Genomic DNA, 26,535 nt, shown 5'->3' with positions numbered 1-26,535 from the left:
GCATGGTGGCTCCTGGTCCACCACTGAAGCCAAATCAGCCCAGGCTGGGGTAGGCAAACAGATGCCCACGGGGCAGGGACGTGCCATGGGGCACAAGAGCCACAGCGCGCAGGGGGACAAGGACACTGGGAGTGCATAGATGGGCGTTGGCTTTGCGTGCAGCTTTGGAAACCTTTGGCATGGAGATCAAGAGCATCTTGGAGCGATGGAAACAGGCGAGCTGACAGTACCGGGGAGCAGAGACAAACCACAGGGCCGCACCATCGTGCTGTGGTGACAGCGCAGCCACCGCTGGCTACCAGCAGCATGGGGACAGGCAGCCTTCCCCGCTCCTTCCCCACGCTGAGTCCCAGTGCCTGCAGCATTTCCTGGAAGAGGCAGTGCCGAGCTTCACAGCAGGGCTGGGGTTTGCAGCAAGCTTCTCAGGGGTTGGTTTTCAAAGATGTCTTATGGGCTAGAGGGTTTCCGTGGACGAAAACGTTCCCTTCACCTCTGAGGCTCCCGCAGCACACAATGATGAGCCTGGTGGAAGAGGCACTGGGGTGGCTGGAGAGGCTGACCCCCCAGGGAAGGCTGGTGGCACGTCACAGGGCAATCAGTGGCATGCGCGTTGCATTTCAGCGATTCAGAAAACCAGCGTGGACAGCACAGCAGCCGAGCGGGGCACCTCGAGGTGCGGCAGAGGAGATGCAGCAGGCACCGTGCGGCCCTGGTGCCACCTGGGGAGGCAGACGGGGAGCACCCCGGAGTTCAAGCAGAGCTGGGTGCACAGGACATGCTCCGAGTGGCAAGGATCCGGCTCCCCCAGGTCTTTGGGAGTTGCTGCTTCTCCGTTTAGCGCTTGCCCCATTGAGCAGAGAGGTTTTGAGTCTCCAAGGCTGGGGAGAAGGGACAAGGCATTGCTTGCACAAATAGCCCTTAAAAACAAATATTGAGGTGCTCCCAGGACTGCAGGGAGGGATGGCATCATCCTCCCTTTCCATGCACTTGCGGCAGAGCTGGGCTGGCAAGGACCAAGTTAAACAGAGGAGGGAGTGGATGGAGACAGCCGAGCACGGGGACAGAGCCGTAGGAGAGCGCCGCAGCCCTGCCACAGCACCGCACCGATACCAGCCCAGTGCTCCGCCGTGTCGGTGCCGAAGCGGTGGGAGCGCTTCAGGAGGAACCACCTCGCTCATCTGCTGGGGCAGGATGCGCACAGCTCTGCGCAGGGAAAAGCCCGGCACGCCAAGCATCTACCTCCATCAGCCTGGCTTCTCGTCGAGAAAAGTCACGGTCCAGCGACCAGGTGGTGACCTTCAGCAGATGAATGCGCTCGTGTCAGTTTGGAACAGGAAAGATTTAAAATATATATAATATATACTTTTATTATTCACCCGTTAACTCCATTATATGCCAATCATGAGCTAGTTTCAGCAGTTACATTCCCTTGACCACGTCTTTACGAGGATGCAATTAAATCAAAACAAAGGAGACCACTGCCGGCGCTGGGGGAGCCGTGGCCAGCGCTGCGTGATGCAGTCGGTAAAATCAGCCGGTGTCCGCGTGGCTGGCTCGCTCCCACCGCTCTGCACGCGGCTCCGGTTTTGGCAGAAGCAGCGAGGGCAGCCCCTCTGCTGGGCCAGGCTCCTCCGCGGCGCTGCGCTCTCCTCGTCGGGTTCTCTTACTGCAACACCAGTCCGACCTGCGGGGCCAACGGAGGAGACGCGGGTCAGGAAGCGCCCGAGCACGAGTGGTTGCAGCCCCACACCCGGCTCCGGTCGGACACAGCTCCCTCACCACGCCTGCTGGGGGGGCTCTGCTCCGTTCGCTACCGGCGCTAGGAGATTTGAGACCACCGAGAGCTCCGGGCAGCTCCCTGCTGGCTAGCCGAGCATGCTGAGTGCGCACACAGTCCCTCAGATCTGGGGAGGTGACCAAGGCCTGGGGTCTGCCCCAGCTCCGCAGCTCACACCTGCGTGACAAGCCCGGATGGTCTGCGAGAGCGAGGGCAGCAGAGAGCTGTACAAAGCGCAGAGCTCCAGGGCTCCAGCAGCTGGGGTGATTTGATTTGCTAGTCAAGGTTATCTCTAAGCTAGTAACAATAGATTTGGGAGAAGCTGCTTCCTGACAGGTCCCTCTGCAGGCAGCTGGCACGCTGGGTGCTCCCTGGCCGCCGCAGGATGGACGAGCTGGTGGCTGTCCCAGGGATGTGCCTGCAGCACAGGGACGGGCTCAGACCCAGGCTCCAAACCCATCAGCGCTCTCGGCGAGGGGAGGAGTTGCTTAAGCCTCCCAGCAACCTCCGAGAGCTCTTCAGAAGGCTCAGTGACAGAGCAAAGCTGCTTTGAAGAGCGTGGATTTGTAACCTGCGGGTGCTGCGTGACTCAGAACCGCTGGGACAGCAACCCAGACGCCTCAGCTGGAGAAGGCCACAGAAATACTTCATTCCACGCATTAGTCAACCTGTCGGACCTCACACCTCTGGCCACCTGTCTGCAGGGCTCTCCTGCTTTCTGGATGGCATAGACAGAAACTGGCTTCACCAACTCTCCCAGAGAGTACCAGCAGTATTCACCAGCTGTCGCGATGCAGCATGGACACGAGTGCTGCAGCTGCTGGCTTTCAAGCTCCAGCCTCTCCACAGCTGTGAACGGGACGGATGCTGAACCACAACGCCTTCAGGGTGGAGATGCTGCCTAAAATGGCCCAGGGCAGCCATGAAGTCTACGGACACAGCTACAAGCACCTGCAAGTGCTCAGAGTGGTGAGGTGGGGAGCAGGCTGCTGGCCGTGGGGGCAGTGCAGCACCCACGCTGTGGGTGACCACGCTGGCAGAGCCCCCATCATCGTGGGGTCCCTCACAGTGCGACCCGACGGCCCTCGGGAGCGCCTGTTCTCTCCAGGGGGCTCTTGTTCATTGTGTCCCTCCGTGCCATGGCAGACAGACTGACACACAGGCTGCAGGAGGACACCCAGCCCTCACGGGGCACGGCAACCACCTGCAGGCTATGGACAAGTGGCTGCTGCAACCACTGGTGTTAGAGCTGTGAGCCTGCAGCCCTTTGCCCCTTCCTTAGTGCCACAGCCTTAGTTCCCTGTTTCCTCTCTGTACCTTGCCTCCTTGTACAGAGGTCACCAGCGCAGTCGTGTGTGGGGTTAAGGACCCTGAACCACTCTGGTGCTGCACCAGTGCAAACGTAAAATGGGCCTGGGGAGATGGGTGCTCTTCCCCAGGGCCACCCCGGTGCAGACACACTGGGGACGGTGGAGAGGAGCGCGTGGTGTCACGGGATTCACGTTACTGAGTGCAGCTTTGCAGCAGACAGCAGCTGGTCTGGGAGTAGGCGTGTGTGAGGGCAAACCCTTGTGCTCGCACGGCAAGGATGTGGCAGCCCGCGGGCAGGATCCCAAGGATCCCTGCAAGGCGAAGAGGCAGTGCCCAGCACCGGCAGCCCGATCATCTCCCTGGGGGCTCCGTGGGGATGAGACCCCGTCCCGCATGCTTGCCGGACCCCACAAGGCTCTCACCTTCTCTGGTGCCATGCTGGGACACTTCCAATTGTACAGGTAATACTGCAGGTTCCCGTCCCCGATCCCAAACTTCAGCTTCTCCAGGAAGGTTTTGTTTTCCATGAGATCCAGTGCATTGAAGACGTCGAATCCTTTCTGCAGAGGCAAGACAAGGCCATCAGCCCCACCTGCTTACACGCTGGGCAGCCTTCCTCCTCTGTGCGTGCTGCCTGCCCCCTCTCTGGCCCAGCTCTGCGCCCCCAGAAGGAGGGAGTGAGGGTGCTGGGGATGAACGTGGCTCTGGTGTTCCAAGTTATGTCTGTATCTATTGCCATATATCTGTAGATACCAGACATACTGTACGTATCTGTAGGTAACATGGCAATATTGTTTGCTCTAAGAACCGAGCGGGCACCCTGAGCTCAGCTCAGCGCCAGCTGTGTGTCCTGACCTCACAGGCTCAGGCTGTTTGGCTTGCAGACATTGCAGGATTTGGCTTTGCACAGCCCTGGGGGGGATGTACAAGCCCTACCCCACTGCCAGCCCTCCCCACAAACCCAGGAGCAGCCAGGTGATAGGAAATGCTCGTGGGGAGCTGCCTGGTGCTCCACGGCCCCGCTCCCAACCTGCCCGGCCCCACCTCGCTGCTCCGCCAGCGCTCACCGACTTGGCGAGGATGAGAGCATCGCTCATGAGGTCAATGAGAGGCGTCTTGGTGTGAACGTTGTAGAAGGAGTAAGCAGCTTTCAGACTCTTGTGAGTTGGGTGGTTCATGATGGTGGAGGGCAGCGTGTAGAAGCTCAGGAAGTCCGTCACCTCCCCTTGGGCACTCTAAAAACCAAAAGTGACACCTCTGTGACACCACAGCCCCTCAGAGGCACATTAAAGCCTGCTTAGAGCCTCTGAGGAGCTTTGCCAGTGTCATTGTGCACATGCCAGTGCCACCAAGAGCTCCCTGCGAGCAGGCTCGGGGCAGCCCAGGATGGAAAGGCACCACCCTGCAGCAGCTCCCACCTCCGTGTCCTCCCAGAACCTCCCCCCCGTCTTGTTCCTGCTCCCTCACCTCTACCACAAAGGTGTCGATGATGTTCTCCTGAGGTAAGAACCAGTGCTCCACCTCCTCTCGGCTCATGATGGGTGTCAGGTGGAAATGCTTCAGGTACTCGGTCAGCAGCTTGTGCACTGCAGAGATATCTTTGTGCTCCATTGGCCGCAAGCCGGGAGTCTTGGGAGTCTACAAGAAGCGGGACAAATCATTTGCACTGCTGTAAGGTGGCTTTTCCCTCCCCAGGACTCTCAGCTGCCTCCCACCTGCAGTCCCACAGCCCTGCCGAGCCCTCTCCCTCCAGGCACTAAGGACACAAGATCCCGGCTTTCCTCCAGGTCTCTGCTCCCGAGCACAGTGGGGACGGGCTGGGAGAGGTGCCCCGGGCATGGCAGGGCGCTGCACGGAGCTGCTGTTATTTCCCATTTGACTCAATTCCTGCTCTAGGGTTGGGATTGCTTGGTGAAGCCCAAATGAAGCGGCACAGACTCTTTCTGGGTCTGGGTTCCTGCACAAAAAGTAGCCACAAAACAGCAGCTGCTGCCTCTGCTGACACGGGAGGCAGCAGACAGGAGCCATGTGCTGCCCAGCGCTAAACCAGCGCTCTCCAAATGAGGTGAGCAGCTCTGACCGACAGAAGGAAGCAAACAAGGTCAGGGAAGGCGGTGGCAATTTTAATGCTTTGTTTTTCTTTTCTCCCATATCCAGCTGGGGAACTTCCCCAGCAGGACAACTGCAGTGACAGAACCGATCAGTTTGACTGAAGAATGAGGGACTAACCCAATTCAAGGTCACTCTGGGGCTGTGTTTGGACAGATGAAGGCTGTCATATCTGCATTCTTGTTTTACTAGGACGACAGTTTATGACTCACCATGAAATAAAAGATCACAGGGTCCTCTAGTTGCAAGAATTTGCCCTTAAAATGCAGGTATCCAGGCAAGATAAATAAAAATTAAATAAAGCCCAGTGGCTTGACAAAACCATTTACTACATGAAAGAAACCCCAGTTCTCCAGGAAGAGGGCTGAACCTCAGCTGAGGTGGTTGTGTGCCTGATTCAGAGCCTCATCCCTTGCTCAGCAAGGAGAAACTCACGAGCTCTGCCTCCGCAGCTCACAGCCCTGCTGACACCCACCTCGGGCAACCGGTAAAGCTTCATGGTACGTTGCATAGTCATGTTCCTGCTCAGGTGGGAGAATTTGACCTCGATGAGTTTCCGAGGGTTCAGGGAGCGGTGCCAGTACCTGCAGAAACACACTCGCTGTGGGAGACTTGTTCTTGGACAGCGGCAGGCTGCAAGAGCACAAGGTTCTCGTAGCTGCCATCAGAGGGCAAGCGAGAACGCTGCAACAGCTCACCAAGGGGCTCTCGCAGGCCAGGAGCTCCCGCAGAGCAAAACCAGGGCGGCCTGAAGAGCATGTGCTACAGACTCTGCTGCCTTGTGATAAATGAGCAGCTTAAGCAAAGCTGCTGGACTTAATCCCTGAAGGACACCACGGGGAGGAGAAACCCGGACTGGAGTTGATCTGTCCTGCCCTGGGGAATCCCGCACCTGTAAGCGCAGCCGTCCTGGCGCTCTGCAGCATGCCACGGAGGGATCCCAGCACGGGAAGGTCTGCAGAGGTTTTCGCTAGCCCTAAATCATTTTGGAGAACTGAAGACACTCACCTGCAAGTCCCCACAGGCTTCGGCAGCACCACTCCCGCAGTGTAAACAGCCTGAAATATTCCCTCCAGATGAACCCGCCGCGTGATCTCACGGATCAGAACTGGAGCCACTCGTTTTGAGCGCAACTTTTTGTGGACGCACAGGAAGTTTATCTCCACCATCTTCTTCTCTCTTGGGAAAGAAACAACGCATAGCATGAAACCCAACTGTCCTGACCTGGGAGGATCAGCCCAACGCCCCTGGGCAATTTACTTCCAGCCTCTTCAAGGCACAGAGGACTCAAAGCCCCAGGGAAGGCCAAGGGGTAAGGTCTGGCTTTGGAGAACTCTCATTTAAGCTATTACCCAAGATTTTCCCAGGAAATACAGTCTCCATCCAGCCGTGGAGGATTTCTGTAAGCCAGAGCTCTAAGCTGACCTCACTCGCTGGTGAGCCAATATCCCCCTTCGTGGCTCTCAGCACCAAGACATCCTTGCACAGAACTTTGCTGCCCATCTTAAACATTCCCCAGCTTCTCCTCCAAGCAGCAAAGCATCTCCGTGGCTGAACAGCGTAGAGCTGGCTCAGTCAGACCTCCTGGGAATGCCATCAAGGATGAGAAATTCAACTGAGCAGCACTTACGTGTCATAGATGTGGATTGTGGCTGGAATCGCGCTGATAAATCCAACCAGCTTCTTGCTGGAGACAACTCTGACACCACAGTGCCACTGGGGCAACCAGCCTGGGGGACGCAGGGCCCTGGAAAAGAGGCGGTGGTCACATCCCACCTAAGGTCCCCTGTGCATCTACTTCTGCCTCCCACCTCCCTGCCTGTCCTGGGACACTGAGTCCTGCTCCAGGCTACCGAGAGCCTTGGGTGTGCAGGCAGGAGGACGAGAGGTGATCACGGTGTCACAGGGCAGGACGGCTGGGATCCAGGGACATTCCTGCACTCTGCGGCCGAGGCCAGTTCTCACTGGCAACACTGGAGCAAATCTGTGTTCCTCGATTCATGAACGCCCTGAGGAAACAGCAGCTCAGCTGTAACAGGTCTCCAAGTGTTATTGCTGGCAGCATTACTTGGCAGTCACCTTCACCCTACAGCTCTGGGTCACTGGGAAGCTCCTCTGCTACCAGGATTTTTGCAGCACTCGAGGGATGAAAACAAAGAGGAAAAAAAAAAACAGTTTGGGGCTCCTGTATCTGAAAGAAGCCAGAAGAAGGCAGGACTGGGAGAAATCCCTCTCGCACGGTACCTGGGACGCAGCTCCCAGACAGACGTGTGGTGACAGATGGGAAAAGAAGATTTTGGAAGGAGGTGAGAAGGGATGAGCAAAGGCAGCTGCAGTGCTATCACCGGGATCAAGCTCGCTAGCATCCAACACCCTCTGCTCCGCGGTGGCAGTGCCACTCACCACAGCAGGAACTCAGGAGAGTAGTCGAAGCGGAACATGTTGTCGTCGTCTTCTACGTAGTTCTCGTTGAGGAGCGTGTACAGCTCTTTCAGCTAAAGCAGGAGAGATTGAGCAGGTCAAGCGAGTCAGTCACCCATCACACCCCCAGCTGCCTGCCCTGAAATGGGACCCAAACATTGTGCGGCTGCAGAAATGGAGTTCTCGTTCTTCCCCATGAAGCAACCAGGCAAACCTGGCCAGTGTGGGACGAGAGCGAAGTGCACGCTAGGGGGAAGTCAGAGTCACCCAGCTCTAAGGAGGAGTTGAGATGGAGCCATGAAAGGTATGTTCCAGTCCCCAAAATCACCCCCAGCACTCCAAGCACTGAACTGCTCACCATGCTCCAGAGACGCCCACCCAGCAAGCGTGTGCGGGGATCTTATCAATGTGCACAAATACCTGAAGTGGGGGAGATGGAGGGATTTGGCCAACCTCTTTTCAGTGGTTTGTGGGGACAGGACAAGGGGCAATGGCCATAAAATGGAGCACAGGAAGTTCTGCACCAACATGTGAAAGAACTCCTTCACGGTGAGGGTGACGGAGCACTGGGACAGGCTGCCCAGGGAGGTTGTGGGGTCTCCTTCTCTGGAGATATTCAAGGCCTGTCTGGACGCCTACCTGGGCAGCCTGCTCTAGGGAACCTGCTTTGGCAGGGGGTTGGACCTGATGATCTCTGGAGGTCCCTTCCAACCCCTACAGCTCTGTGATTCTGTGTGCTGAGCTGCCTCTACTCACCACGCCTCTATCCCCGAGGTCCAGGGCGTCCCAGGTGAAGCCCTGGGGCAAGGTGTATGGCTCCTGACGGATGTTGTCTTTGTCTGGTTCAACGGGACCGTGGGTGTTCACCACTTCTCCTGCAAGAGAGCAGGGAGACATTGGGACGTGCTCTGCTCTTTGAGGTCAAGTCTCCATGACTCTCGTCTGACCAACACGCCTCGCTTCCGCAGTCTCACCCTCGCTGCTGCTGTTTCACCCGTCCGTTTTGGGACGTGCCACGTGTTCAACACAACATGGGCAGAGACTCAAACCTGCTCTTTCAAGGGCAACGGCAGAGCAAAGCAGGCAGCAGAGAGGAAGCGACCGAACTGATCAGAGCTTCAAGGCCACAGCGACATCGGCTGTGCCCACAAGTGCTGCCGTGGTGCCCCTACCCGCCTGCCTTCTCGCCCTGCAGCAGGGGAACTCTACGCAGAGCTGTAAGCTCCCTGTGCACACACACTGAGGATCCCACAGGCTTGCTCTTTGCAGACTGAGCCAGCCCAGCCTTCCTTAGCCGAGCAGAACTTCAGCCTTCAGCCAGGCAAAGCAACCACAAGAGCACGGCCTTCCCCTTCTCCCAGCCCCAGCACCAGCCAGCAGTTTCCCATGCTCTGCTCCACCTTCCCCGCAGCCTCGGACGGTGGCTCTCTCCCTGCCAGCTCTGGCCCCTGCCATTTGGCAAGCATCGGGGCTTCCTTCCCGCTGCGCTTAAGTGAGAGCTGCCGCGAACAGGACAACTTTTGTTCAAAAACACTGACTCCTGAAGCGCTCGATTCAGCCAAGAGGTGTTGGGTAAAGCACCAGCTTTTTCAGAGATGTCAACACAGCTCTGCAAACAGCAGCATCACTTGAGTGCTGCCAAGAGAAGCACACCCCCTGATTAGGAATTCCCTTAAAAAGGGATTCGAAAAGGTTTCCAGGCAATGGGGAAGCAAACAAAACCCAGAGCAAGAACTGCCCCCATCACAGCCGAAACAGGACAGGTTCCTGAAACGCTCGCCCATGGCAGTGCCCTCTGTTTTGAATAGGTGCTGAACGACGCTGAAATCTGGCCCCAAAATGCTGCAGCACTTTTGCTACCAGACCCTAAATAGCCTCGTGCATGTAACGCTGCGTGCCAAAGTGCTCCTGACCAAGTGCCAAGAGACACAGTGTGACCGTCAGCCAGAGCGCGGCCAGCAGCGTGCTGCACTGTGGCTGTGTTGTGCCTCTTCCTCTCCACCTGTTTCAAGAAGCAAAATGTTTTTGAAATTTCCATCTACCAGGCTTTACCGAGGCAAAAATGATGTTTGCCACGTCAGGATCCTCTGGTGAAAGGGGCAAACACAAGATCAGACTTTGCTGCCTCAGTAACCCCGTGCCCGGGGTGTCTCACAATGGTTTTCCCAGCATGAGCACAAAGAGGGACCAAAGCTGAGTGTCACTTCCAGCAAACGGTCCTCTGAGAGCAAACAAAGCCTCAGACTGGTGCTGACAACATGAAAAGGGAACGGGTCGTGGTGTTTGCAGCAAGAGGGGCCAGACACAACCGTGCCAAGTTTGTACAGCTAATTGCAGCCACAATAAGCTTCGGGGAAATCTGGACACCGTGGACATGGGCTCGTTCGCTAGTTCTCTGGAGCTCTGCATGGATTTTGCTGGGAGATGCAGGGGGAGAGAGCAAACAAAACGATCCCAGGCACCACAGGAGCGCTGCAGATTTGCTCCAATTAGCTCAGGAACGAGCTTTCCAGCAAGGCAGCTCTGCAGCAGCCCACCCCTCTCTGTGCTTCTCTCTTCCTTGCAGGTCTGCTCAGCTGCTAAGCGCTCCTGCCATGCCGAGAAACACCTCGTTACCGACAGCAAATCACTCTGACACACGCTGAAATCACTCTGACACACGCTGACAGAATCAAGAGCGGATGGGAGGAAGGGCTGGAGCAAGCACTAGAGGCGGGAGGTGCGGTCTGGCTGCTGGCAGGGGGAGGAGGGCTCGGGAGGTGGGATTCCCCAAACTGGGATGCGCAGCACAGCTTGGAGGTGCCGGTACTGGCTGTGTCTGCCCCCCTCCTCTCCCAGCCTGGGACTTGGTAAGAGGAAGACTGGCAACACGTCACGTGAAACTCAGCCACAATGGGCTCAGAAGGTCCATTTTAAGGCTAAAGAATGAGACTGAGGGATCCCAAATAGAGAAGGCACCAAAGCAGACGACTGAGGTGGCTGCTTGTCCTCCCCAGCCCCCCCAGCCATGCGTGCAGGGTCTGCAGGTGGGGGATCCGTGCTGACCAAAGCCCAGATACAGCAGTGCGGGGCCATCCAAGGACTCACTCGCTGGCCATAAACCCTCACAGCTCCCACGAGGGCTTCTTTGGACAGCCTGGGGACCACAAGGCAGGACCACGGGGTACAGCAGGGCGAGGGGTTGCACGTACCTAGCTTGGGCACCGGCTGCGTGTCCCAGAACTGGTAGCTGCGCTTGCTGGCTTCCTCCATGGTTTTGGCAGGGCCCTGACCTACAGAGAAGAGCTCGATGGCTTTTTGAATCTCCTGGATCCTCTCAGCAGGCAAAGAGTTGACCTGAGGGTAGAAAAGGGAGATGAAAGGACAAAATGAGGATGCTGAGCCAGCAGGTCTGTGATTCAGCTCCTCACATGGGGAAACTGGGGCTGACCCTGCCTTGGTGCGCTGCCAGGACGGGGAGCTGAGCCTCCCCTTCCAGCCTGCATCTTCTCCTAACCCCCTACCAGATGGACAAACCCTTTTGGAAGCCACCTGCCACCTAAACCCAGCTACTGGGTGCCCCTGGGGCAAAGGGGATAGAAGATGAACTGCCTTAAGACGTGTGGTGCTTGAGGAAGGTGCTGTGAGCACACAGAGCTCACACCTCTGCCTCACAGCCACGCAGACCCCCTGGGCCAGCCCACACGTGGCATTTGGGCTTTCTGCAGTCTCTTCTCTCACCGCTTCAGCCCCTGACTTCCAGGTGAGGCTGCGAGGCCCAGTGCGGATGAAGGACGCGCTCCTCTTCCTCCTCCCCACCCAGACCTCCAGCAGCTCTGTGCTGCAGTCGTGACCCCAGCTCCTCGCTGATTCCCCAGGAAGAAAGTTTGAAACCCTCAGAAAGCCCAACTCAATCCTCTGCACAGGCAGATAGACAAGGTATTAGAAATATCTGGCTGATGGGGCTGACTTCCCACTCTGGGGGTGCCGCCACAGCGGGGACAAACCGTGCGTGCCCCGAGCTCCCCCCCAGAGCCCCGGCTGCTAGCCCAAGAGGAGCAAGCCAGCCCCTGCTGTTCTTATGTTAATTAAGCAAAAATCAACGACATCGGCTGTGGTCCAAAGAGGAGGAAAATGCGCTCCTTGTGCCGGCCGCGGGCAGCAGAGGAAGCTGGCAGGCGGTGGCCGGGCTCGGTGGCACAGAGCGGCGGCTCCTGGCCGTCCCCAGCTCATCTGGGGAAGGAACAAGTCGGAGGCGCCGCTCTGACCCCTCCACAGCACCCGGCTGTGACAGCCACTGAAGGGCAGCATTCACCCCACAGCCCTCCCCTGGCACCTCCCGCGGCGCTGGGAATTCCCAGGCGCCAAGCCAGGCTGGGGAATTGAATCTTGGGTCTTCTGAAGAGCCAAGTGGCTGCACACAACAGGCAGTGTCAGCCCCGGGAGGCTCCTTCCTCGCCCTGAGCCACGTGGGAGAGGTTTGGGACGCTCTCGGCCACCGGGAAGGGGTCGGTCACCTTCACTGGCTGGTCCTGAGCCTGCTCAGGTTGGTCTCCTCCTTTCTCTTTCTTCCGTTTTGGTTTCTTTTTCTTCTTTTTGGCTCCGCTGTCATTTGCTGGACTCAAGCCACTGGGGAACAAAAGAAACATCATTGCAGCCTTTTACGTTTATTTTTAAAGGACACTTACACGGTCTCTGAAGCTCTACAAAGAAAACAAAAGCTCCCTGTTCTGAACCCAAGCAAGCCGCCAGGACAGGAGCACCCCGTGCACGAGGGGTGCAGCCACATGCACTGTGCCCAGGATCCCTCGAGCCCAGCTCTTGCTCGACGAGCTCCCAAAATGGGATGAGCAGGAGCATCTCCTGCCCCGGGGCTTTGCTCGGCTGCCCGGATTCGTGCGGGTCCAGCCCCGGGAGCAGGCACTGCTGAGCCCCACAGAGGGACCACGGCCAAGGAGGCTGCAGCGAAATTCACCCCACCTGCAGGGGCGATGAGCTCCGGAGATGGGTGGTGCTTAGATTGGGAAATTATTTTATTGTTAGACTGGGGCTGGAAAAACGAGCCAGGGCAACAACTTCTCTTTGGGAGCAGAGGGTGGGAAGCGCTCAGGCCAGGGCATTGCGGCTCTCTCCAGGGATTTAGGGCAGTCCCCGGCCGTGCAGCCAGCAACCACCCCAAAGCCCCAGGTGTGAACCCCTGCCCTGTGCCGGCAGCAACCCAACGTTGTGTCGGGACAAAGCTCGGGGGAAGCGCCCGTCCCCAGCACAGCTCTGTGAGCAGGGATCCAGCTTGGGAACACGCCCGTCAGCTCGTCCCCACAAAGCCAGCGGCGGCTCCTCCACCACTGTCCCGTCACCCTCTTAAGAAACTGCGGGGTTGAGCAAGCGAGTTGCAGCAAGGGGAGGTGAGGGGGAGGCGGGCAAGAGGGCAGGCAGCAGATTCCCCCGAAGCTTTCGTGTCCTCGGCTGCACGGACGAGCTGCAGAGGTTGGGTGCAGGCGGCTCCTGCCCAACGGCAGCGGGATGGACAGGCAGTGCCGGTGTCCCCCTGCCAGCGGTCCCCAAAGCCAGGCTGCGGCCTTGGGCAGGGCCCAGGTGGGAATTCTCTGGTTGAAATGGCTGCAGAGGGACTGAGCTGAAGCCACACCACCCGCGGCACAGGGTGGCACAGACCGGGGCCACCCACACCCAGCGGGCTCCGCTGATCCACGTGCCCCAGCTCTGCCCCATCCCCACAGCCTTACTGAGTTTGTCTGGCTAAAAAACACCCGCCCCTTGGCTTTTCCCTTTTCACAAAGGACATCAAACCCTCGAGCGGAGCTGGAAAACCCAACCCACATGGAAAATCCTCGCTGAGGAGTGCGGAGGCTTCCTGGAGAACCTCAGCCCGCTCACATGCGCTGGGGCTGCTGCCTCCCCTCCATCCTGCAGGAGGTCTCGGGGCCACCCCACAGTGGCCACATCCTCCCTGGGAGATCATCTGCCTGCTCCCCTGTCCGTTAGGATCTCCCCCAGGCACAAAGCCCCATCCCGTGGCACAGATCACCACAAGGGACGTGTGGTGGCCTCCAGCACGCTGTCCTGCCCTCGGGGAGCCTCGGTGTCCCTCGAAGCGTGCCTCAGACCCGCTCCTCCTTCCTCTTCTCTCCCCAGCTCTTTGTGCAGGTCTCCAGGGACCCAGCCCAGCACATTTTTCACCCTACAAATCAGAGGCTGCCTCTTCCTTGCAGCCCCAGCACAACCACAGCACTGACCCGGCTGGGCGGTGCATGGAGAACCCCCGGACACGTGGAAACCCCTCGGTGCGGCTGCTCCCGGGGTGCCTTAACGACTTCACCAAGCAGCAGATAGCGGTGACCAGGGTGGAGCAGAGAAAGGAAAGAAGAAACACGCTGGAAAGTCTGCTGCGGCACCATCCAGCTATTTCTTTCAGAAAGGCCAGGAAAAGGAGAGAGCCAGGAGGGGGAATAAGGCTTAAAAAAAAAAAAAACAAAACCTGGACGGAGAAGCAGGGGAGTTTTGAAACCAGGGGAAAGGGGAGCGAGAGCTGGGTTTTGGGGATGAAACAGCCAGGGCTGGGCGCAGGGCTGACTGCTGACAGCGAAGCTGCTCTTGTTGAGTGCTGCAGCACCCGACGTGCTGTGGAGCCATCGCCCGGCGAGGCAGCGACCTGTGGCTCGAGGACGTCTCTGCACCACCGAGCAGTGACCTGGGCCGGGCTTCCTCCACACACCTGCAGGAGGCATTGCTCTGGGAGACGATTCCTGCCCACTGGGATCCTCCACGCCTGGGCTTTTCCACGTTTCCCTGACTCTGCAATGCCCTGCAGGCCTGCTGCCCGTCCTCCTTGTGTCCTGCTCGTGCTGCTCCTGCGGCACCGCGACCGAGCCCGAGCCCGAGGGGAGCCGGGTGCTTTGGAGCTGCCGCGCCGGTACCGGCGGCTGCTGCCGAGGCCCTGTGGAACACCAAACCTAACGGCACCGTGAAGCGCTCCCAGAGCTCAGCACCTCTCAGACCGCTCTGGCAGCTCCTCTGTGTGCAGGGCAAGTCCCGGTGTGGAGAGCGAGAGGCCGGCGGTGCTACCTGCGTGGAGACGGGCAGCGTCGGCTCGTGAGCACACGGAGCACTGGGTCGCACCCGGCCACTCGCTGCCCTGCTCAGGGAGCTCTTTGGCAAACGCAGCTCAGCTCGCTCAGCGCCCCCGATCCCTGCAGGACTGTTTCAAACACTTGCTCTGGCAGCTGATGAGGAAAAATCGTCTCTTCTCTCTGCAGGAACAGGCGGCCAGGGGCTGTGCGCAGCGGTGCCCGCAGGGGACGTCTCAGCTCTGCTCCTGGTGAGGGGAAGGGCTCCGACTTCACCCCGGGACGCAGAGGAACGCGGCCTGACATGACAGCACGAGTAATTACAGCAAAGCGGCCCTGACACGGCTATTGATTTTGGTGGCAGACGCGTGATGGGTTTTTTAACTCTCCACAGAGACCCCGGCAGAGCGGGGAGGTGCTGGCGGAGGGGCAGGACGGCGCCGTCCCTGTGCAGCGTCCCTGGGGTGGCAGCAGCCGGGTCCTGAGCTGGAGGGAGGGGTGAAACCGAGCACCGTGCGGACACCAGGGCTGCAATAACACATTCAGGGATTTCTTACCCATTTTGATAGCCCAAGCAGCAAAAGGGGGGGGGTGTGAGCGCGTCCCAGTGAGCAGGGAGGTGGATGGGTTCTCCCAGGTGAGCGGTGCTGCCCTCACCTCGGGATGCTGCGGGTGTGGGAGGCGACAGCCAAACCCCTCCTGTCCCTGTGCATGCAGCCGGCGTCGCCTCGCTTCATCAATCAGAGCTGCCAAGTCCAAACTTCCTGCTAATGAGTCGAGCCCAAGCGATTTCACTTTACCGACACGTTGGGCTTTCAGGTAAAAGCAGGGAGAAAATCCTCCCTGATTTATGAGCAAAGCTGGCGTGACCAGGGAGAAATCGGGGTGTTCTGAAGCCCTCCCAGCTTACCCCCAGCAACGCTCAGAGGTGTTTTCTATTTCCACGTCCACGTAGCGCATTCAATGCCCTCCTCTTTACCCGCCAGGGTGCCCAGTCCCTGCTGGTGCTCCCCAGACGTGCTGCCGTGCCCTGCCACGCGCCCTCCCCTCCCATCTGCCGAGGAGCCGATAACTGTCAGCCCCGCACCGAGCCCGCGGCGCTCCCAGCTGTGCTCCCAGCCTCCCTCCTCTCCTATCTCCTTTTTGACCCGCGCTGCAGTGACAGATACAGCGGGTGGAGGAGGGCAGGCGGGCTGCGTTAGGGGCTATCTGTCTTGCCCCGACTTGCCAAGCACCTGCAGTATCTCTTCTGGGGGGCTTCACCCCCCCAAGCACAGAACCCACTCATTCGGTGCTCTGGGCAAGGCGCCCCCGGTGTCACTTCCATCGCCTTTTCCTGCACTTTCCCCCGGGAACGGCTCCTCCAGCCAGAGGAAAGGAGCCCACATGATTTTCTGCACAGTACTTGAGGCTCACAGCCCGAGCTATCTCCAGAGCCGGCCCTTGGAAGCCCCTCACCAACCTTCACCCGGCTCGGGGCCGCTGTCTGCGCAGCCCCGCTGGAAGCCAGCTGACATCGGGTGCAGCAGGAAGGTGTTCCCGCTGCGTTTCTGCATCTGAAAGCTTTATTTCATCATGCAGCAGGAGGGAAGCACAAGGGGGAAGAGCTCAACGCTCAGCCAGGCCCGGGCTGCTGCTGGCTGCCCGCAGCCCCCTCGGCTCCCCAAACCCAGCAGAAGGGGGAGCTCACAGCCCTGAGCCATCAGGGGGGCTTCAAGACCAGTGCCGGGCACTGTGTGAGTGCTGCTGCCATCAGAGCGCTTCTGCCAGCACACAGAGCGAGACGCCGTGCTCGTGCCCTCAGCCTGCTTCACACCTCGCCTAAGAGAGCCAAGAGGTCCCAGCTCTGCTGGCTGCTCCTCAGGAACCAAGCTGGAGACGACCGCTTTGCTCGACGAACGTCTGCAACTCCTCCCGGGAACAGCCTCGCAGCCAGAAAGGCTCTGGGCGAGGAGCAGCGTCTGTCCCGCATTTAGATGCTGGCAAATCCTCCTGGCAAACCTGCGGCTAATCGGGCGCAGGCGGAGGCAGGTAATCTCGTTAGGCTGCGGGGCGGAGGCGAGGCTGGAGCAGAGGGAGGCCCCCAGACAGCGGGGACGTCACCAAGCTGGGTGCGAGGGCACGGTGTGGACACACAGAGCACAACGCCACGTGCCGAGCTCACTTCTGCCTGTCAGCCCCGGGGGGAAAGAGGAGGCAGCGGGTGCGAAACCAGGGAACTGCCCACGGGATCTCCACCAGCAAAGCGATGGCCCTGTGGACGTGAGCCAGCTGGGGCCGCCGAGATGTCCGCAGCACGGAGCGGTCAGCGGGATGGGTCGTGCCAAAAAGCGACCCGCACGCTGCCTCTGTGCGACGGGAAGCCAGAAACGAAGCTGAGGCTTCAGATCTGGAGCGCCCACAACGCCCCTCTCGCGCGCAGGAAATGAGGACGAATACGAAAGCTCGAGCCTGTGCTGGAAAATAAACCCAGTCGGCTTCGCCAGGGCTGGGCAGCCACTTCCCAGCGCTGACACGGGCCCAGGGCGGAGGAAACTCAATTCCTCTTTCCTGTCCTTAAAAGGAAAGGAAGTATTGCTACTGCTCTGCAAGATTTTTGTGTTTTTAAATCCCAGAGCCAAGGTCTGGTGACTCTCAGCACCAACTGGGCACTGGCAGGGGCAGGACTCCAGGCAGCGCTCTGCACACCCGGCTGGGAAATTCCTGCTGAAATCAGAGCTCCCCGTCCCCTGCTGTCCCCGAGGGCTGGGACAGCGCTCGGCCTGTACCAGAAACACGTCTGCACCTCAGCACAGCGGGGTGATAGGAAATCCACAGGACCGATACGCGTCAAGCAAGCAAACCACAGCCTCTCCTGCTTGGCCTTTCCTCCCCTGCGCAGCCCCGCAGCCAGAAGCCTTGGTGGGGGACGCGCCTGCGAGCGCCAAAATCTTCCTGGCCATCACTAGCCCTGCCATTTTAAGGTTATTTCCCAAGTTATCTGAGCTGGGAACTCCACAAGCGTGCTTGTTACAGGGCTGTCAGCTTGTGGTGCTCCAGCCCAGCCCTAGCAGGGGCAGGAAGCTCCCCTCAACTCCCCAGGGTCGCAGGGGGCGCGATGCCCGCAGCGGGGCACTCTGAGCGCTCCAACACACCTCTTCCTGGCACAGAGCAGCCCAAACAGCTGGACTGGGAAATAACAGCGAGAAAGCTCATCCAGTAACAGTGATTAAGTGCCGTGTCTCCTCGCCGCTTGGATCTGGTTTCCGCAAACCTAATCATGTCAGGGGGAAAGAAAAGAAAAATCTCCCCAAGCATGGCTAAACCTATTAAAGCGAGACACCGTGCCACACCCGGGAGGCAAATAAAATACAAATGCACATCTGTGCTGTCACAAAGAAGGCCCCTGTCATATTTCTTGGGTGACCTTTTATTAACTTGGGTTACCGGACAGCCGACGTCAGCTGCTGACGGGGAGAGAAAAGCTCCTTGGGCAGCGGGGCCGGGCGAGCGGCGTGAGCAGGGCAGAGGCGCAAAACCCCTCAGAAGGCGGGGGGCGAAGCTTCGGGGCGCTGCTGTGCCCGCTGCTATGGGACAGGGACGGGGACGCCGCCTCCTGCACGCCTCGGGGCAGCTCGGAGCCTCGCGGAGTGCCACGGGCACGGGGTTGGGGTCTCACCGCTCCCCTCCTCCGGGCTCTGTGAGCCCCTCACCGCTTGGTTCAGCCCCTGGCCAGCTGCCTGCGGCTGCCCCCATGCCCCGGGCTGTGTCCCTGGCACTGCCCTGGGGACGCGGGGGACAAGAGGGTGACGAAGGGCACGGGGAGCCCCAGGGACGGCCATGGGGTGGCAGTGGCACCATCGCAGGGTGACAAGCTGCAGGCCCCGGTGTGGCGCTGGGTGACACCGCGGGGGGCCGCGGGGACTGTGGTGGGGGCAGGGGACGCGGGGTGGCATCGCCCCGGGACCGGCACTCGGCTGAGGGCGGCCCCGAGGCCGCGCAGCCCGGTCCCGTCTCCCATCCAGGCCCCGGCCGCGGCCGGCCCTGCTTAGCTTCGGGACACGCTCCCGCAACGGGAGTGAATGGGAGCCAGACGGCCCGCCCCCCCCCGGCGCGATCGACGGGCGGCTCGGCCAATCGCAGCGCGCGGTGCCATCCGCCGACCAATCAGCGCGCGCGAGGGGCGGGGCACCGCTCACTTCCCGGCCGCTGCCCGCCTCAATGGGCCCGGCGGGCGCCGCGGAGCGCGGCCCGGCCGCCGCTCACCCCCGGTTCGAGCCGCGCTCCGCCTCGTTCTCGCAGTCGCTGCAGTGCTCGCGGTCGTTTTCTTCCGCCGGTGGCCGCTGAGGCCTCGCCGGCGGCCGCCTCGCTGCTGTCTCACTGTCGTCCGCCATCTTGAGACGGGGCCTCGGCGGCTGCCGCGCCCCCGCAACAACGCGCGCCGCGATTGGGCGGCGGGCCGCGGGGAATGCCGGGAGCTGTAGTCCGCGCGGGCAGGCGGGGACGGGGCCGGGCGGAGGTTGGAACTACAACTCCCGTCAGCCTCCGCGCGGCTCCGGGGCGGGGCTGCGGGGCCGGGCGAACACGGCGGCGGCGGAGGCCCCCCCGCTGCCCGTTTGGTTCCCGCGGTGGCGGGGAGCCTCCTCCTCCGGCCCCTCCGCCGCCCGTTCCTCGGGAGGGGCTGCTCACCCGCTTCCTGCATGGCGGGGCGGGCCGAGACCAATAAGCGCGGCGCCGATTGGCTGGGAGAGGGGCGGCGCTTGGGGGCAGCCAATGGGCGGGCGGGACACTGCGCAGCGAGTGAAGCCGGGCAGGGGGGCAGCGGGTGAGGGAACGGGGGGCTGCGGGCGGGGCCTCCGGGAGGGACCGGGGGGGGCTCCAGAGGGACCGGGGGGGGGGGGCCCGGCCCCTCCCGGCAGGGCCCTGCCGAGGACCCGGCCCCGGGGGTGCCCCTTGTGCCTGCCCCATGCTCGAGCCGCTCGGCGCAGGCCCCAAACACCCCAAAATCGGTGATTTGGGGGCAAAAACTGCTCCTGGCGCTGCCGGGGCCCCTGCAGGACACATCCAGCGCCTGTGGTGGGCCTGGGTCCTCTCTGTAGGGCCCAGTCACGACACAGGTGGCGTTTTCCTAGCAGCAAGGACGCGGTGCTGCGTGTCTGGGATGCTGCACCCGTCCCTAGCAGTCCTGCACAGCCACGGTCCTGCCCTTAGCGTGGTCCCAACAGCTTCTGTGGGGGCCCACCTGGGCAGTGGGTACCTGGTGGCTGCGTGCTGAGGTGTGAGACAGGAGCCAGGTCAGGCAGAACAGGGGCTGCCATCAGGATTGGGGCAGGCGGCTGTCCAGGAGAGGTGGTGGGAGCTGGGTTTCCTTTGTCTGGCCAAGAGGAGGCTGAGGAGTGCCCAAAAGCAGCCGGTGACTCCAGGAAGGGCACTGCCAAAGGCGTGGAGCCAATTCCTGCTCAGCAGCAGCCACCGCTGGGGCTTGGGAGGCTCCGGCTGGGCACGAGAGCTCCTGGCCCCTGAGGGCGTCATGGCCCTGGACAAGGTGCTGTGGGGCTGGGGGCTCTGCCCTTGGGGGTTTGCAGGGCTCAGCTGCACCAAGGCCGTTCCCTGCTCTGCTGTGGGTGCCCTGGGTGCTGCAGGATTCCTGTGTTCCCAGCCCTGTGGTTCAGACACCACCTCGCTCACAGGAGTCCCTGCTTCTGCCTGTGCTGCTCAGCCTTTTGGTGAGAAGGTGAAAACCAGATTTAGGGGGTCCCAGGGTATGGATTGAGCAGGGAGAGATCTCCCAGCGAGCTGGGACCTCAGCGCAGGAGCAGCGAGAGCTGCCGTGGGTCAGCGGGGTGGTTGCAGGGCCCCCCCCAGCCTCGAGGCTGTCGGCAAGCCCAGGCTGTGCGCGCAGTGCTGCCGTTGGGAGCTGACAGACACGAGCCCGATGCACGGAGCCGTGCCGCCTTGCATCCATCGTGCTGTCCATGCAGTGCGTGCTGCCACAGACGGTTCTGGCTTCCAGGTAACGTGGGGATGAGATTTACTCGCTGGCCGCCGCGCTTTGCGGCCCGATTATGTCAGAGGTAGCTCATCTCTTACACCCCATCTGCTGAGATCAAGCAGCGCTCTCGCTATCAGCCCTCATGTTTGTGGGCTGAGATGTTGGGGAAGTTCTTCCCGTTTGTCCCTGATTCTCGGTCACCCTCGGAGATTTCAATGTCCTGGAATTCGGGGTGCTGGAGGCGAGGCTGTGGCTTGATGCACAGATGCTAAATGGGAGCAATCCCAGCGAGTCTCAGGGAGGTGCAGGAGCTCACAGCTGGCTCAAACCACACAGCCAGAATTTGCAGGGCCTGGGGAAGCCTCGTTTAACCCGGCTGTTTTTCAGCCTGTGGAGCCGGGGCACCCAGCGCAGAGGGTGCCAGACGTGTAATAGGGTCTCGGTGCCTCCCTGGAGGAGTGTGACTGAGCTCAATGAAGTCGCCTGTTTGGTGTAAATGTTTGATGTGCACAGCGTGAACAAAGCAGCCGTGGCCTGGCGTGTTCTCAGCTCTCTCTTTCTGTTTCAGAGCACGATGTTCCTGGTCGGACTCTCAGGTGGAATCGCGTCGGGGAAGAGCACGGTGGTGGCCATACTCCGGGAGCTGGGCTGTGCCGTGATCGATGCCGATGTTATTGCCAGGGAGGGTGAGTTGTGCATGGCTCATCTTTCTCCCCGAGGTTCCCCTGACGGCTGGGATTGATGTGCGGTGAAGTGCAGGCAGCAGAGGGTGCTCTGGGTACATCGGATGCCCGTTTCCCTCCCGTTCCCCGGTCGATGAGGATGTGCGGAGCGGCTGTCTCGGGGGATTGGAACTGGGATATATTTCTAATCAAAACCAAAAAACAGATCGTGTCCTAATAACAAATGCCCTGGGGACATCTTGCCCTGAGTTTCCCTCTCCTGGAGTGCAGTGCAGTCAGCGCTTCCTGGCTTTGAAACCAACTCCTGGCGAGAGCAACGCGCTCCTCCTTACCGCGAGTCCCTTCGGCTGAGCCAATTTCCTCCCTCAGCCCCAGGACACCCGTCCCAGACCTCACTTATGGCAGGTGGGATCTCTGGTGCTGGAGGAGAATTTCCCTCTGTGCTGGGCATTGCTTTCTTCACACAAAGATCAATCACAGAATTACTTGTGCTCAGAAAAAGCAGCTGCGAATCTCTCGGATCAGAGGGAATTGGGTCTGTGCACATCTGCATCTTGCTGCTCTGTTTGCCTGGCTACAGCAAAGACCCAGAAATCCAAATCTGCAGCAGTGGGGCTGGAGCAGAGCCTGCTCTCCCCAGGTGCGACGTGGGGCGATGTCAGTGCCCCCAGAGAGAGCAGCGCTCGCTTCCACGAGGCCCCCTCGTTCTGTATGCGCGGGGCCTCGGGGCTGCAGCGGAGGAGCGGTGCCGGTTGTGTCACGGCCACGCCTGCGCCGTGCTGCTTGTCGAGGAGCTCACCTTGTAGCCACTCAGAGCTGTGATGCTCCTACATCTTGCTGCACCGTGATTCCCCTCGAGGTGTGGAAGATTTGCTAGAGGTGCTAAAAGCCCTCGGAGACCATAGGAAAACACCGCAGATACTCGGTGTCTGTTTTCTGCCAACCACTTCCTTTTCCTCCAATTCCCTTTTTAGATGTCTGTTTACGATGCGGATTTCACCCATACGGAAACTGCCTCAATGTGAAATTCAAATAGAGAAAGAAATCGGCCCTAAAGACTTTTATTAGGTTGCCCTGAGGTTACAACCTGTGGCAACGTTCCTGGATTTCTGAGAGAAAATTTTATACAGGCTGTCGTTCTCCGTGGTTAGCCCCAGCTTGATTTTAATTCTGTTTTTTTATTATTTCATTCTTTTCATTGGTGATTTTGATGGCTCTAAAATCCCGTGTTTGTGTGATGTCAGAGTCCCTGCAAATACCTGCTGGGAGCGGATCTGTAGAAGGTTTCTGTTTGTGCTCACAAAGAATTTGGTGACTGAGGCTAACGACAGTGGAAAAAAAAAAAACCCTTAGTAACAGCCAGAGCCAACCACCAGCGTGCAGCCAGGCTGCGTTCCCCTCGTGTGAAGTTTCAGCTGAAGGAAACCAATCTCTTTAAGATCCCCCCTGCTCAAATCCTTGCCCTGCCTGCGGTGGGAACAGGCTCGGTCTGTCCCTGCTGTGACAGCAACTCCCTCGCCCGGCCTGCTGACTCCTCACCCGCACGTACGAGCCGGGTCGTGGCGCTGAATTAATGCCTCGGGGCGCTTCGATCTCTCGGGCGTCAGACCTCGAAGGCACCTTGGGCTGGGAGCTTTGCAGACGGGGCTCGTGCAGCACCGCTGCCAGGTGGCTGCGAGGCTGCGGCGCCGGGCTCAGCGTGTGCTGGCAGCCAGATGCGCTCTGCCGAGGAGAACGAGCACGGTTATTTAATGAACAAAACCCATTTGAGGCCGCTCGCTGATGCAAGCGCTGGCGGTGCCGTAGAATTGTCTCTAACCTCCGGCTGTTTGGTGTTATCAGTGGTGCAGCCCCACTTGAAGGCCTATCAGCAGATAGTGCGCCACTTCGGCACCGACATCCTCCTGGAGAGCGGCGAGATAAATCGCGAGGCTCTGGGAAGCATCATCTTCTCCCAGCCGGAGAAACGGCAGCTGCTGAACGCCATCACCCACCCCGAGATCCAGAAGGAGATGCTGAAGCAGGTCTTGAAGTACTTTGTGCTAGGTAAGCGATGCGGGCCAGCCCCGCTCGCGCTGGCTTCGGCGTTCAAGTGGGGAGAGGGATGGGGAAGGAGAAGGGAGTCGGCGCTGAGTGACGGCCTTTGTGCCTGCCAGCCCTGGCCTTTAGCGCCGGCGCTCGGAGGATTCGTTCCTGCCCTCCCTGCCTTTCATCGCTGCCCTTCACGTTCTTCTTCTGTGGTGTAAAGTACATCTGGAGGGCCTGAGAATAGCATTGTGAGGCCTCTTCTGAGATTACGTGCTGGATAATGTCATACCTTCCGAAATGGCCAAATATTATCCCCCGCTCCCGGCCTCGCTGGGCTTCGATGAAAGCTGCAAAGCGCTTTTAGCCCCGATAAGGTGAGGAATGGGCTGACAGCTGTGGTTTCCAAAGTCCCGCTTTTTCCCCTGATAAATATAACAAATACAGCTGTCAAACTTGGTCTAATCAAATGCCAGATAAGATCACCAGCTGTTTTGGAGGTCTCCGCGTAGACAGAAGGATGTCTTAATAGAGTCAGACTGGTTCTGCGCAGCTTATCAAAGCTGAGCCGTGTGACAGCTGAATGGGCCCCGCTCCCCTGGGCGGAGGAGGAGGAGGAGGAGGAGGAAGGGAGAGGAGCCCCGGGCCGGGAAGCTGGGAGCTAAACCGTGCTGGAGGTTTGAACCCAGGCCGCGGACGCAGAAGGAAGATGCTGTCCTGCCCCTTGGCGAGAGCGCTGTGTGTGTTCAGCAGGCTGCTTTGTCCTCATTAGTCAGGCTTTAATGATTTGGGATAGCTGGATGCTGTCTCTAAGGATTGCTTTGTAAGGAAAGCGCTATTGATCAAGCCATAGGGCAGCAAGAAGTCTCTCTATCTGGAGATGCTGGTAAAATGGTGGTTTGTTGGATGATTACACCTTCATCAAGGCTTTCGTTGCTGTGGGCAGGTCGGTTTGGGAGCGCTGGCTTGGTTTGTGAAGCCGAGACCCCAGTGAAGCTGGAGATGTCCCCATGGCCGGCCATGTCCGAACAAACGACCCGGGGAAGCGAGGGCCCCAGCACACGGCATTGTCCCTGCCCTCACCATCCCATCCAGGCTGTGCAGCGCTGCCCCAAAAGCTGCTGTAGGAGCTTGGGTTCCTGCAGGCAGAGGAGCAGAGGCACAGCACCACAGGTGGAGAGGAGGGGATTTAAAGTTTGCCCGCTCCATCCAGCCCCGAGGCAGGCTCAGCTCTCCTCTGCCTGCGCTGTCCCCAGCCGTCCCCATGGCTCAGTCCTTGGTGCCACTGACATTTTTCATGCCCAGCCTTGTCCCGGGGTGCAGCCAGGAGGGGTCTTGGGGCTGTATGTGTGTTTTGGGGGTGTTTTAAGGAACCTTGAGGGATCCTGGTGAGTTCTCCGGCCCTGGAGCTGTACCCGGAGGCACGCATGTGTTTGAGCTGCGAGAGGCTTGCAAGGATTTCCTTGCTCCCCTAGGGAACAGTGGGACTGCTTCGCTAAAGCTTTCCAAAAGGGAAGAAAACTAAGTTGAGAAATGAACTGGGAAGCCTCGGCTTAAATGACTGCAGCCTGGCAGAGACTTGGACAGCCAAAAGAGAGAGGAGCAAATTGTGCTGTGGGCACTGCTCCCCGCGAGAGGCCGGCGAAGGCGCTGAGGCTGCCGCTCCTGCCAGCAATGCACAGGCGCTTTCATTTGAGCTTCTTGTTTCAGCTCCTCATTATATTTCTGCAGCTTCACCTTTGGTCTGAGATCATCCAGGTTAGGGTTGTTGTTTTTTTTTTTTCTTTTTTTTTTTTTTTTCCTGTGGAAGCTTGGAATTGAACCGTTTCCTCCTTCCGAGGGAGGAGGGAGGAGGGCAGGCGCGCTCTGCTCTTCCCTCCGGAGCAGCTGTAAAGCTCGAGCAGCTGTGGCTGCGCCGCACGTGCGGAGCGAGGGGTTGGGGAATGCGAGCGAGACTGCTCCTTTTGGCGGGGGCTGTCGTTTCTGCAGGCTACCGCTACGTGATCCTCGACATCCCCCTGCTCTTTGAGACCAACAGGCTGACGAAGTTTATGAAACACACGGTCTTGGTTTACTGGTAAGTGCCCCTATCCTGGCCATTTTCCTTTGTGCCCAAGCCAGATGAACCCCGTCAGCACATGGGGTTGGCCGCAGACCCCTTTTCCCTCCCGTGCCCATGTCTCAGCGCTGCCTTCCCGCCCTGACAGCGACCCGCAGACCCAGCTGTCGCGGCTGATGAAGAGGAACGGGCTGTGCCAGGCCGAGGCCGAAGCACGCATCGCCTCCCAGCTGCCGCTGGACGAGAAGCGCAAGCTGGCGAGCCACATCATCGACAACTCCGGGGACCGCGAGAGCACGCGCCGGCAGGTCCTGAGGCTGCACGCCCGGCTGGAGGATTCCCTGGACTTCCTCTGGGCACGGCTGGCGCTGGGGGCGGCCGTGGCTGGGCTCGGAGGGCTGCTGTACCTCCTCCTCCAGCACTTCATCTCTTAAATCACCTTTTTTAGGGGCTTTTTTTTTTTTGTGTGTCTTTGAAGGGCCTGGATTTCCAGGTTTGAAAAGGGCAGCGAAAGGCCACCTGTTTTAATGAGCTTTGCCAGCTGAATGCAGACAGGGGGTGAGGCGTCTCCTTGCAGCCTTCCCAAGGTGAATACGAGTTTTCTTCCAGCACCGTCTCCCATCTCCTTTCTTTAAGATCCTGCTCAGGTAGTTGCCCACCCACCGTGTGTGGGGTGGGGTGGCTGCCCCAGGAGGGGATGAGGCTCTTGTTTTCCCCCTTGTAGACCTGAATGCTGGGACTTATGCGGTGAATTCAGGCACTTCGGTGTCTCCTGGGGCAGCCGTGGGGGCTCTCAGGTCCCTGGGCTGCTACCGGGTGTCCCCAGGTTGGTCCCCTCCTAGTGCACAGCCCCAGCTAACCGGAATTCAGGTGTGGGATTTCCCCTTATTTCACGTTAAATGTGTCCCTGCACACGGGATAGGTGCTCAGCTGGCTGCTCGTGGTGCCTCCTGCCCTGTATTTCTGCAGCATCAATAATCCTGTGGCCATTCCTGGTGGGTCACCCCTGCCAAAGGGGGGGATGCTGAGGGTCTGGGGTCTGGGACCTACCCTGCAGGGGTCTGGGACCTGGGACATACCTCAGGAAACGCGATTGCTGCTGTTGGAGTTTGCCT

At 59.6% G+C, this 26,535-nt stretch overlaps 2 protein-coding genes across 5 annotated transcripts; one reads left to right on the top strand and one right to left on the bottom strand.

Moving 5' to 3' along the window:
- Window positions 1-1,349: 1,349 nt before the first annotated feature.
- On the bottom strand, window positions 1,350-19,070 carry NMT1 (N-myristoyltransferase 1). The gene is made up of 12 exons (XM_068660556.1): window positions 18,928-19,070; window positions 12,115-12,226; window positions 10,810-10,954; window positions 8,375-8,493; window positions 7,601-7,692; window positions 6,828-6,944; window positions 6,206-6,376; window positions 5,673-5,781; window positions 4,556-4,726; window positions 4,156-4,323; window positions 3,511-3,648; window positions 1,350-1,684 (listed from the first exon to the last, which is right to left on the bottom strand). Exons 1-12 carry the CDS (start codon window positions 19,053-19,055, stop codon window positions 1,664-1,666), a joined length of 1,491 nt encoding a protein of 496 aa, XP_068516657.1. The 5' UTR covers window positions 19,056-19,070; the 3' UTR covers window positions 1,350-1,663.
- A 277-nt stretch (window positions 19,071-19,347) lies between these two features.
- Window positions 19,348-26,028, top strand: DCAKD (dephospho-CoA kinase domain containing). 4 transcript variants are annotated; one of them, XM_068660559.1, is made up of 5 exons: window positions 19,348-19,486; window positions 21,222-21,339; window positions 23,179-23,382; window positions 25,351-25,438; window positions 25,569-26,028. In XM_068660559.1, exons 2-5 carry the CDS (start codon window positions 21,228-21,230, stop codon window positions 25,852-25,854), a joined length of 690 nt encoding a protein of 229 aa, XP_068516660.1. In that variant the 5' UTR covers window positions 19,348-19,486; window positions 21,222-21,227; the 3' UTR covers window positions 25,855-26,028. The 4 variants fall into 4 exon arrangements, with proteins under 4 accessions (XP_068516660.1, XP_068516662.1, XP_068516659.1 ...); XM_068660561.1 differs by lacking the exon at window positions 19,348-19,486 and adding an exon at window positions 19,509-19,670; XM_068660558.1 differs by lacking the exon at window positions 19,348-19,486 and adding an exon at window positions 20,402-20,674.
- Window positions 26,029-26,535: the final 507 nt, after the last annotated feature.

This window comes from Anas acuta, chromosome 25 (assembly GCF_963932015.1).
Source record: "Anas acuta chromosome 25, bAnaAcu1.1, whole genome shotgun sequence".
In the NCBI taxonomy this organism is placed as follows: Eukaryota; Metazoa; Chordata; class Aves; order Anseriformes; family Anatidae; genus Anas; species Anas acuta.
The sequence above is the reverse complement of the archived record's forward strand: the minus strand, read 5'-3'. Positions and strand labels throughout refer to the sequence as shown.